This window comes from Rattus norvegicus, chromosome X (genome assembly GCF_021556685.1).
Source record: "Rattus norvegicus strain SHRSP/BbbUtx chromosome X, alternate assembly SHRSP_T2T, whole genome shotgun sequence".
Taxonomy (NCBI): Eukaryota; Metazoa; Chordata; class Mammalia; order Rodentia; family Muridae; genus Rattus; species Rattus norvegicus.
Genome location: NC_141554.1, coordinates 157,207,628 through 157,220,703, shown reverse-complemented (window position 1 = coordinate 157,220,703; position 13,076 = coordinate 157,207,628). Strand labels below are relative to the sequence as shown.

The following is a 13,076-nucleotide window of genomic DNA, read 5'->3' as shown; positions in this document are numbered from 1 at the left end:
CACATTCGAAAGTTACTAGATGGTGGAATTTCAATTGCTGAAATGGGCTTGAAGACCTAGTTTGTTTCAACTCATTTTATTCCCAAAAGAAATTCCTCTTATTAAAAAATATAAAGAATTCAGAAATGAGTTCTTGCAAAGTTGGGGAAAGTCTGAAATTAAAAAAAAGAATATCTTTGGTTATGTCAATGCCAGTGTCCTGGCTCTGATACTGAACTTCAACTATAGAGGATATTATGATTGCAGGAAATTTAGAGAAGGCTACACAAGAATTCCTCACATTAGTTCCTACCACGGTACCAGAATCTATAATTGACTCAAAATCAAGTTTAGAATATTGTCTTTGGAGAGAATTTTTAAAGAGTTCTCCATTGCCTTATACTAAGGTTCCACTAAAATACATTTCCTTGAATACTAATGCCTCATGTAAAGAAAATTATAAGTAGCAAAGAAAAATTATTTTAGGAATAATTAAGGAAGAAATATGTTTGAGTGAAAATAAATACTATTTAATAATTTACTTCATGCTTTTACCACAGAGTAAAATTTAGTGTTTACCTTGTGAATTTTAAGAACTTTTATTCTTTTGTGTGAGTTGTCTGTACAAGTTTATTTACACCATGTCCTTCATTCATGAAGCCCACAGCGGCCGGAAGAGTGTGTTAAAACCCCCAAAACTGGAATAAAACCTGGGTTCTTTTCAAGAGTAGCAAGCACCCTTAAATGTTAAACCATCTCTTTAGCCCCTACTTGTGGACTTTTAGAAGAATTTGCGCTTTCCTTAAAAAGGAATAAGAAGAAAAACATCCATAATGTTATACTTTCACAATTACAACTACAATTTTAATCTTAATTCTTTCTGCCTTAATTTAGATAAATACGAACATTTTTTCATTTTTTAATTTATATATAGATCTGCACCTAAATGGTTGTTTGAAGTACTAGAGATCAAATCTAGGGCCTCCCACATGATAGGCAAGCATTTACCAATGAGCTTTGCCTCAGGCCTTGATTTTACATTAATAGAATTCCACATTTTTATGTTACTGTTTAGGCTTAATACATTTGTATATTTTGTCAATGCTGCAAAGTATTTTTGAATGTTCAATGTTATTAAATTACTCTTCTAATATTTGTGTTACTTCTGAGTCTTGATATAGTATATATATGTATAATATGTATATATTGTACTTATAGAGTTATGTTTTTCTTTCTTTCCTTTATTTTGTCATCACAATTTAGTAGACTGTGACTTTCTTACAAACATTAAATGAAGAGAGTCCCAATAATTTTTTTAACATTTTGGAATTACCTCCTTGTCTCATTTTGAAGCTATGCAGTATTTTGGGAGAGATTGTTTTGTTCAAAAAAGGAAACGTACAATAATCATGCTTTGTGAAATGTCTTTAAGGAAATTTAAATTTCAAATTTAAATCTTGTGTCCAGAGATACAAATGCTTGCTTACATGGCTTCTTAATGTAATGTCAAATTGCTTGAAATTTTGAATGATAAATTTCTACTCTCATTAGCATTATAGAAAAAGGTCTACCATATGATTTTTGTTTATAAATAGGTATTAACATTGTAATATTTTCCTGTTATTTAGCATATTTTATTTGAATTTGCATAGTTTAGTCAGATGCCCCAGAGTGACATGCTATCCAAGGGGGGCTCCCCTTCTCCTGCAATGGGGTGGAGGGATTTGTAATGGTGGGACTGGGAAGAGAGGTGGGAGGGGGCTTGATCAGGATGTAAAATAATAAAAAATAAAAATGAAAAATAAAAGAAAATATGACTCTTAATAGAAATCTGGAGAGCACTAGTTTGTTTTGAAAAGGAAAGTCAATGGCAAATGATAAAATAATTATACTTTACTTTCACCTGCGACATCTTAACTTCAATTTTATGAATATTATCAATTATGAGACTCACATTATAACTTCTGAAGGGGATAATTTATAAAACAGTGTCCATCAATTATAAATATTCTATGGCATTAATAAAATGGCATGAACTAATTACAGTGGCTTTTGGACACATTAATTGTGGAAATGATAGTTAAGCAAAAAATATTAACAGCTTCTAAATGTTTAAGATTAATTTAAGACTATGACTCTGGGAAAGCCGTTTACCTGAGGAGCTCCACAGTCTCAGAATACATGGTATATGGGGACTTCGCTTCCAGAGGATCACGTTCCATGGCATTGCCACACTCAGTGAAGGACAAGGCTGCGTCTGCATAGTTCACAGCTTTGCCAAATTTCTCAAACTGAAATAGGAAAATGACTGTCAACATGATACCCTTTCTTTTTTCCTTCATATAAAGGAATAATTTCCAACTTGTGATTTATTTTTGTCCCTATGTTTCAGGGAACATTTATCATTTGGTAGGGGCACTTTAGGTAGTTACCACTGGGCAACAGGAGGCACCTAGAAGACAGATACCAGAGGTGCTGCTAAGCATGATGAAATGCAAGAGACAGTCTCTGCAATGAAGAACTAGCTGTTCCAGATATCCAAGCTGAGATATGAGGATACATCAACCCCAATACAGAGAGATAGCAGTGTAAAAATTGGTACCAGTGATAAAAGAGCTAGTTTAAGGTTCTATTGCTCTGAAACTATGGCTGGCTGAGAAAAGGAAAATGCAGCCAAGGCATCAAAATGGATTATGGCAACAGTGTTGATGTTCACATCAATTTTGGGCCAACTACAACCTAAATGCTTTGACTCATTCCAAATCAGTAAATATACTGAATTGGCCAGTTATTGAACTGTCATTTAGTCAGATCTTGCAACTAAGCTCTGCTTTTGTTATCTTCATAGTCTATGTCTTTCTTTAGAATGTCATGAGAATATCAATCCCATTCTAACGTAAAGAATAATAGATGGAAGAGGGAAAAGTTCTAGTGTGACAGTAGACAATAGTCACATCATTTTCATTGGAAATGATGGGTTGAAATGGTGTCAAAAATATAGCACTGTTAAATATTTTACTTTAGTAAGATATTATTGCAAAAGGTTTTAGCCCTGATAATGATCATGATTAAACTGGCTTAGCCATACTGATTTCTTTTTCATGTGTAATGAATATTATATATGACACTTTCATAGTGAGGATTTTATAACAGGATTTTACATCTTCAATTTTTGACAGTTGGATGTAAAAAAATCCACTAATACAGAACTTTATGTAAAAGAACAAGTATAATGCAGCTTTAACGATTTTAAATTTTGTATACCATTTATCCAAATATTGTGTATGCAATTGTGAAGATTTCAACTTTCAAAATGGCAGAGTAGCTGTCTCTGAAAAAGGAATAAATACAACCACACAATAATTAGTTGGAGGTCTTGAAGAATCTCTCATTGTAAATGACTTTACAATAATGTTCTTCAGTTTCTATGTACTGGAGAAATTCTGTGATTTCTGTAAGCCATTGAACAGAATTACCATTTTCTATTCATTCAATTTGATCTTCTGGAAACTGATATATATATATATATATATATATATATATATATATATATATAATGTGTGTGTGTGTGTGTGTGTGTGTGTGTGTATAAACTACTTTCTCTTGGTTTTACTGATTCCTTTGTGTCTTCATGCTTGCATGTAAACTTTTCTTTCTACTTTGTCTTATTAGGTAATTTCCTTATGTCTTCAGACTTCAAGTAGCTTTCCCTTTGGGGAATTAATTTCTACATCTTGGGTTTTGAAAGTGAGTTATCATTAAACATTATTAAGGTGAAACCTATCATTTTTTTCCAAAAGGAAAAGTTACTAAAATCCAGAAAGACAATTACATAGCCATGCCATCAGTTAATTTCCATTCACAAATTGAGAGGTTTAAACTATAAACATGTTTCTAACAGGAGGATAGATAAAAGCTCAAGGAAAATATTGTTCTTTTGATTATGTCTCAACCTTTTCCCTCCTGATCACATACCTCCAAAAACTTTTCTAAAAACATTTTATATATTACAAATAAAGCTTTAATAGCACAAAACACTGAGTTTCTCTTTATTTGATTGTTTTGAAGGGCCACAGCTCTATGCAGTAGCTAGAATTTTCTACTTTACCCTGAGAATCAATTTTTGCCACCATGGAAGCAGTTGCCAGTGATGTTACTTCTAACCACATTATGGGGATGTCTGTACATTTTATTTTTTTCCTAGTCCTTCAACTTTTTACCTTCATGGTCTTTCTTGTACATCCCAGTCTTTTTATCATTCCCTGTACCACCTTGTCAAATGGATATTCATGGACTTCCTTATTTTGATTTTAAAGAGGAAAAGCGGTGCTTTAAAAAGCTCTGGATGCTTCAGTCCTTCTTAGAAGGGGAAACAGAAATATTCACAGGAGGAGATACAGAGACAAAGTTTTGGAGCAGAGACTGAAGGAAAGGACATTCAGAGCCTGCCCCACTTGGGGATCCAGCCCACATACATACAGCCACCAAACCCAAACAATATTGCTGATGCCATGAAGTGCATGCTGACAGGAGCCTGATATAGCTGTCTCCTGAGAAGCTCTGTGAGAACATGACAAATATAGAGGTGAATGCTAGCAGCCAACCATTGAACTGAGAATAGGGTCCCCATTGGAGGAGTTAAAGAAAGAATCGAAGGAGCTGAAGGGGCTTGCATCCTCATAAGAACAACAATACCAACCAACCAGAGCTCCCAGGGACTAAACCACCATCCTGAGAGTACACATGGACAGACCCATGGCTCCAGCTGCATATGTAGCAGAGGAGGGCCTTGTTGGGCACCAATGGGTGGAGAAGTCCTTGGTCAGGCCAAAGCTGCACTCCCCAGTGTAAGGGCATGTCAGTGCAGGGAGGCAGGAAGGAGTGGGTGGTTGGGTGGGGGAACACCCACATCAGAGCAGGAAGAGGGGGATGGGATAGGGGATTTATGGATGGGAAACTTGAAAAGGGGATAATATTTGAAGTGCAAATAAAAAATATCCAATAAAAAAACAGTAACAAAAAAGAAGTAACTCATGAATTAAGTACAAAGAAAAAAAAAGCTCTGGGTGGTACTACCCTTATTTATTTGCCCTGTTTGTTTTTGTTTACAATATGGTACTTTAGAGAGTGAGACAATGAGAAGAAGAAACCTACCAGTGCATCAGCTTTGTGTTTCAGCTTCTTAGCCTCTTGCATGTAAAAATCAGCATTGTGAACACTAAAGGACAAAATACGCTCTTTTACAAACCAGCAGTTCATCTTTTCATCAGAAACTGAACAATACAAGTATTTTTTGACTATTCATTTCTACATGGTGCCTTGAAAAAGGCAGATTAATATTGTCATAGATAGTAGTGTATTATATCTATATATTACTGATACCAACCTTGAAATGACACTGTAACTGAACTTTGAAGTATAAGATAGCCTATTGGGAAAGAAACTTAGACCCTTTAACCCCAGTTACAGATATATATATATATATATATATATATATATATATATATATCACATAGTTATACATCTCTCCAAATAACTGAAGTCATGAATAGAAATGAATGAAAATAGCCCAGAGGAGAGAATCTGCCATAAGAAACAGTAAAAAGATGCAGGGTTAAAGTGGGCTAAAGACATTTATTACTCTTGATGGATGTATGTGTGTAGAATGGGTTTTCCTTTAACATTATAGGGCATGATGTAAATGTCTTATATGGGGTGACACATACCTGGCACTAGAAAATACATCCTACCCTCACCCCCAATCACCACTCCCAAAATGTGTCTGCAATAATCTGGGGACAACATACGAGTCATCAAAAGTGAGCTTGGGTCTCCGGACATTGGTGCTACTGCTGGCCAGGAGGGGCAGGGCTGCCCAGGATGTCATCTCCAGGTGACTGCTATCCATAAGGCCAGAAGTGATTGTAGGGGTGATGCTAGAAATAGTAGTGGTGGTTGTTGTGGTGGTGGCTGTGGCAGTGGTGGTGGCAGTAGCTGTGACAGTGGCAGTGACAATGGCAGGAGCAGTGGCAGTGGCAGTAGCAGTGGCAATAGCTGTATTGGCGACAGTAACGGTGGCAGAGGCAGGCTTTTTTGGAGCATCTCCCTCCTAGAAAAAAGGAAGACAAATAGCTTCCATTAGGTCTGGTTTTCTTAAACCATCTTTTTTTTTCATAAATCCTTTGAATGTCAAGCACAGTAGGAAACACAGCGTTAAAAAAAATGAAATAATACACATAGTTTGGGGATGTATAGGTAGGTGATCCTAGTAATATTTTATGAATATTGAGGATCATCAACTTTTGTTCTCTGGTGACATTAGACAGTAAGATAGCCAGGTTTTGTCATTATATAGCCTATAATTAGATTTAGACTGCCATGGCAAGGGTTTAAATCTAGAAGAATATATTAAAGAGGAAGGGAAGGAATAATAAATGGGGAGAAAAAGAAGAACATGGAAAAAGAGAGAGAGAAGTGAATTGAGGAGGGGGAATATCAGAAAACCTGGCACTGTTCTTCAATAGTCAGTGTCCTGGATGACAGGAGGCTGACACAGGCTTTCTTCCCTTGAGACACTTGACTGCTGTCAAAAGTGAATGGCATGCTATTTTGAAGTTTTCAGAGAGTAAAACCTCATTTGCACCAGGTCACATAACAAATGAATGAGAGATTTATTTGGGGTTTGCTTCGCACTGGCATTGCTGTAGAAAAGGATGGAACCCAGAAGGAAGTATGTGCTGAGAATTGTTAACTATGCATTCACGCAATGCCACAAGACTGTTGCCATGCTTATGTGACAGCCCACTTTTCTCCATTTGGCAACTGGACAATCCTGACTTTTAAATCTCTGATAATACTTTCCATGGTGCCATTTACTTGTTATACTCTTATTAGTTGGTATCTCCCTAAGATGGCTGTGCCTCAAAGTTTGACCCTCAGTTAACTTCTTTCTTGATCTGATTTTTCAAACTTGCATATGTTGATGCAGATTCAGCAATAAACAGTGATTCAAAAAATAGAAACATCAACCTTCCTCTTTGATGCTCTGAATCTGCAGTGACAACTTCTGAACACCAAGGTGGTCCAAATTTCTCTTAGACAATTCCTAGGAAGAACAATTCTTTTTATTTAATGACAAGATGGTGTTTCCTCTTGTCACATCGGAGCTTGCAATTGAGTTCACCAATTCCTGTGGTTGTCTCCAGGTTAGAGGCATTTCAACAGCCATGGTAGGGACAAATGCCTTCTCCACTAGACAAGCTGACTTGTGCGTGTATCCAGATGCACTTTCATTTCTCTTGTACCGTTCATGGGCCTGTCTCTCTTCCAGCCATTTTATGTTCTCCTTTGAACACAAGACTCATTATTCACATCAGATTAGAAGCTATTTCTGGTTTATGACTCTGCCCTTTCAGTCAGTACTCTTAGAATTTGCCAAGTGTGTCCAGACACATAGGTATACATTCTTGCCTTAGTTAAAGATGCCACTTTAAAGATAAAAGCTAAGTATAGTATTCCTTAAATACATGAAAATCAGTCTTTTCCACTTGATCCTTGACCTTCATGACTATCAGATAATTTTACTACCTAGGTCACATTGAGATAAACATATAAAACTGATATATATCTATAAATTCTTATGCTGTATACAGAAATATATTTTAAAGATTATCATAGATGTACATCTCTGAAAGACTCCTGTACCAGCTCCTTGTCTACACTCTTAGAGTCAGACTGACCCAGATCAAACAGTAAGGTTAGTGTCATAGTTATGGTTTTGCTGCTGTGAGCAGACACCATGACCAAGGCAACTCTTATAAAAACATTTAATTGGGGCTGGCTTATGGGTTCAGAGGTTCAGTCCATTATCATCAAAACAGGGGCATGGCAGCAACCAGGCAGGCATGGTGCAGCAGGAGATGAGAGTTCTACATCTTCATCTGAAGGCTACTAACAGAATACTAGCTTCCAGGCAACTAGGATGAGGGTCTTATAGCCTACCCTCACAATGACACTCCTACTCCAAAAGGGTCACACCTTCTAATAGTGCCACTCCCTTGGCCAAACACATACCAACCATCAGAAGTAGCTTAGAACACTATCAACTGTTTCTATGACCAAGATATATGACATGAACCTTGAAGCACTGCATATACCACACATATGGCATTGATATCAGTATAGAAACATCTAACTGGAAAATAGTAGATACAGTCATGATCTTAAAAAGTATGTGAACATGAAATATGCCTACAAATGAACTTGTTTTAATCATGGGAGGTAGAGATAGGGAGACACCTTGGTGGGAGAGGGTAGAGGACAGAAAAAGGGGGACAGCAACAGGTATTGGGGGGACAGGAGAGAGGCCTGGGGGCAGGAGCATGAATGGAAATATGCAGCTGGAATGAGTGGGGGTTTGGGGGGAAATATCTAGGAAGTCCAGGTGACCTTAACAGAAATGACCAGCAATGGGGATATGGAACCTGAAGAGACTACTCTCAGAACTCAGACAGGACCTCCAGTGGAGGGATGGGGACACCAACCCACCTACAATACTTTTGACTCAAAATTACTCCTGTTTAAAAGAAATGTAGGGAGACTGAAGGAAAGGCCAACCAGTGATCAGCCCAACTTGGGATCCACCCCATGGGCAGGTACCAAACCTTGATACTATTGCTGATGCCAAGATGTGCTTGCAGAAAAAAAAAGCCTAACATGGCTGTCCCCTCAGAAGCTATACCAGCAGCTGACTGAGATAGATGCAGATACTCAATGGCAACCATTTCAGGTCAGGGACTGAAGGAACTGAAAGGGATGGCAACAGAGTCAACCAACCTGGACACCTGGGAGCTCCTAGAGACTGAGCCACCAACCAAAAAGCATACATGAGCTAGTCCAAGGCCCCAGACATATATGTAGCAGAAGACTGCCTTGTTGGGTCTCAATGGGAGAGGATGTGCCTAATCCTGTAGAGAATTAAAGCTCCAGGGAGGGAGGATATCCGGGGCTGGGCATCCTCTCAGAGGCAAAAGGGAGGGAGAAGGGAGAACTCTGCAGGAGGGCACAACATTTGGGATATAAATAAATAAAATGTTTAATTAAAGAAAAAGAAATTTTGAACCATGAGAAATTGATAGTTTTTCCTGGCTAGCTAGTCATTCTTGGAAGAAATATTTTCTTTGATATTTGATATATCTGAATCTACAAGGAAGAGTAAATAATGCTGTATAGTTTTTCAGTACGGGATTTCCATTTGCATGAAAATGATTCCAAATAAAGATGTGTTGAGAGGGAAGGGAAAAGGACAAAAGAAAAAGGAAGGCAGCATTTGGGACACTCTCAAAAAAAGAGAATATACCCGTGGTCTCTGTCATATGTAGAAACGATTTGAAAAATAGCCTGAAATAAAAATGGGACTGTTAGTGATTGAGTATTAAATTGGGGCAGAGAAAAGAGGGGCACCTGAGAGAAAATGGAATGAACATCACAAAATCATGACATAGAAATTCCACCATGAAAGCCATTAATATTTTTAGTTGATAATTACCTTTGCAAAAGACTTGAATGTTTAAAGCAGTACCTCTGTTTAAGTTAATATACACTGAATGCATTATATATTTGCACCCGGTGATCTCATAACATCCCAGTCATGTACTATTTTGCTTTTCTGTATTAGTTAAAAATAAATTCAATTTACATTTCAAAGTAAAAAAAGAACTTAGATAAGTGTTATAAAACACAAAGGATGCATTTCTAGGACAAAATATACTGATATTTATAACATTACCCTAGTAATTTTTTGTCATGTGTATCTGACTGTAGTTTCTTGAAGCATTATGTTTGCCATAGTAAAATTTACAACATTTGCTTATATGAAACACAATCTAAGGCATCATAATTTATAATACCTAATTGTTTGTGACAATATGCTAGCAGTACACAAAGATAATTAATTCCCTTGCTATGTCCATGCCTTCCAAGATTTTGCAGTAGAAGACAGTATAAGAGTTTATGATATTAGTTATATTACACAGAGATAAACATGTCACCTGAGCCATCATAGATATTTTAGGCAATGGAGGCTTATATATCAGAAGAATGGATATATGGGAGTGCTATATCTGCATTTATCACGATATGTATTATGTATATTTATATGCATATATATTGGTCATTAACATTTTTAGTGAGGCTGTAGCTCATCATTTCAATAGCTCTTATTCTTATGTTTGAAAAGTGAAGTGAACTGGAAAATATCATCCTGAGTGAGGTAACCCAATCACAGAAAAACACACATGGTATGCACTCATTGATAAGTGGATATTAGCCCAAATGCTCGAATTACCCTAGATGCACAGAACACATGAAACTCAAGAAGGATGACCAAAATGTGAATGCTTCACTCCTTCTTTAAAAGGGGAACAAGAATACCCTTGGGAGGGAATAGGGAGGCAAAGTTTAGAACAGAGGCAGAAGGAACACCCATTTAGAGCCTGCCCCACATGTGGCCCATACATATACAGCCACCAAACTAGATAAGATGGATGAAGCAAAGAACTGCAGGCCAACAGGAACCCGATGTAGATCTCTCCTGAGAGACACAGCCAAATACATAGGTGAATGCCAGCAGCAAACCAGTGAACTGAGAATGGGACCCCCGTTGAAGGAATCAGAGAAAGGACTGGATGAGCTTGAAGGGGCTCGAGATCCCATATGAACAACAATGCCAACCAACCAGAGCTTCCAGGGACTAAGCCACTACCCAAAGACTATATACATGGACTGACCCTGGGCTTCAACCTCATAGGTAGCAATGAATAGCCTAGTAAGAGCACCAGTGGAAGGGGAAGCCCTTGGTCCTGCCAAGACTGAACCCCCAGTGAATGTGATTGTTGGGGGGAGGGCGGTAATGGGGCGGGAGGATGGGGAGGGGAACATCCATAGAGAGGAGGGGGGGAGAGGTTAGAGGGATGGTGGCCTGGAAACCGGGAAAGGGAATAACAATCGAAATGTAAATAAGAAATACTCAAGTTAATAAAGATGAAAAAAATACTAACAAAAACAACAACAAAAAAAGAAAAGTGAAGTGACGTTGTGTATGGATTTTGAAATTATATCATTCTATAGTCTATGCTAATCGAGATGCAGTATAGAACAAAGAACTGGAGAGTTGTTTAGCTTAGAGACATGATTGCGCCTTTTAGAAGAGACCCACCACAGAAAGTCAATCCTATTTTTCTAACAATTCACATTTGCAAATCTGAATAGTGGGAAGCAGCAATGTGGGGTTCCTATTCCTATTTAGTGACCTTGGACAACCTTGATTTCACCTATTTTTCTCACTAGAACAGCAGTTGTCAGCCTATGGGTCATGACCTCTTTCACAGGGATCACCTAAGACCATCTGCATATCAGATATACACATTATGACAGAAAACACCAGCATACTTAAAGTTATGAAGTAGCAACAAAAAATTTCACAGCATTAGGAAGGTGGGGAACCACTAGGTGAGAAGATCAGTGCCTACCACATAGCAGTTTCTTTGTTCAGTATTATGACAGTGCCCTTTCCACCCTCAAGGTATAGAGAGATCAAAGCGAAGGACACCCAGTGCCTTTGGAATAATAGAGAGTTTGAGTATTTCTATACAAAGACACACTTGGTTCTTCTGTGCCAATTCCTCCCTTGCAATATTCCCTTGGGAAAGTCGCACTAGTCCAGCTGCGTTAACTTATTTTTACTTGCCATAGTATTTCTTCGACGGTACTTACACTTATGGATATCCCTTTGAAAGTAGCACAGAATTTGCCTTCACTTCTTTTAGGTTTGGTAGAGGTGATTTGTCCAGCCATGGAGATATTTTTGTCTTGACTGAAGAACCCATTGTTGCCACTGACATTTCTGCGACGTGGAGGGTCCTCTGCCAGTGGGGAAAGTGCGGGAGGGAACAGCTTTTCTTCTCTTTTCCTGTTTGCTCTCCTGGATGAATTTCTGTGGAAGCAAAAAGTGTGTGGTGCCATAAAGTCTCATCTTGTTTCATTTGGAATTCTCATCACTATTATGGTCTCTTCAGCTAAAATGATGCATAACTTGATGATTTGTTATCTGTTTGAATGTGTGTGTGTGTGTGTGTATAATATATATATATATATATATATGGAAAGAATCTTGCTACATACATGTGAAGATATGTACATGAACACATCTCCAAGACCCATTCTCTCTGAGATACAGAGTCCTATGACCAATGTAGATACTTAATGAGAGGGCTACAGTTTGATATCTGAAATGTATCAAGATTAGTGTCAAGTAGCTGTACAAAACACAATGTAGTCTTCAACCTTTTCATTTTTCATGATACTCTCTTCTAAGACTTAACTAAACAGTTCAGCAATAAGTGGTGCAATAAACAATATATTCCACATTTAAACAAAATATTATGTATATACATTATGAAATAAACTACACCCTAAAGACTAGTGTAAAACTTTACAAATTGGCTTTAAAAATGCTCTATGCCAATGCCAAGATGTAAATACCCACTCACCTTAAATTGTTATATTGTAGTGTTGATTTAATACACTTGAAAATCCCATTTAAAATATTCTTTAGTGATATTGACAAGAGACATATGCAATATCAAAGTACCCCTGTGCTTTTAAAGTGATTTATCTGCCCATAAAATGGGTACCATCAAACAAACTGAGACTTCAAATAAAACAAAACAACTAAAATCTTATGCTAACTGCTTTACATGGTAATTGGGTCATGGATTTTCATTTTAGTTACTGTCTTGGCCTAATCAATGAAGATTACTTGAATTTTAATCTTTTCTTGGACAACTAATATTGCACTGTGCAGCCATTTGCTTTTCATGATTATTGACTGCAATTTTCCATAGCAAATTAAGTCAACAAGAATTTATGTTTTCCTTTTGGTCAATTTCAGTCAGTGTCTAGATATATAGATTTGCTGTATCACAGAGCAACAAATCAAGGATGAACAAGCATTCCGGTGGTCTGATTTCCTGAAGGAGAAATCAGTGAAAGCTTCTTGTTCCCCTTTCCTTTGTGATACATATTTGCTGATTATAATA

At 37.3% G+C, this 13,076-nt stretch overlaps 1 protein-coding gene across 2 annotated transcripts in view; it reads right to left on the bottom strand.

Moving 5' to 3' along the window:
- Nucleotides 1-13,076, bottom strand: part of Aff2 (ALF transcription elongation factor 2) — a 504,495-nt gene that overhangs the window by 18,687 nt on the left and 472,732 nt on the right. For both annotated transcript variants that reach the window (NM_001427288.1, XM_087599250.1), the window contains exons 12-15: nucleotides 11,752-11,971; nucleotides 5,787-6,088; nucleotides 5,134-5,197; nucleotides 2,134-2,270 (exon numbers count right to left, since the gene is read on the bottom strand). In NM_001427288.1, the coding sequence (NP_001414217.1) occupies nucleotides 2,134-2,270; nucleotides 5,134-5,197; nucleotides 5,787-6,088; nucleotides 11,752-11,971 (723 nt within the window). The remainder of the gene's footprint in view (nucleotides 1-2,133; nucleotides 2,271-5,133; nucleotides 5,198-5,786; nucleotides 6,089-11,751; nucleotides 11,972-13,076) is intronic.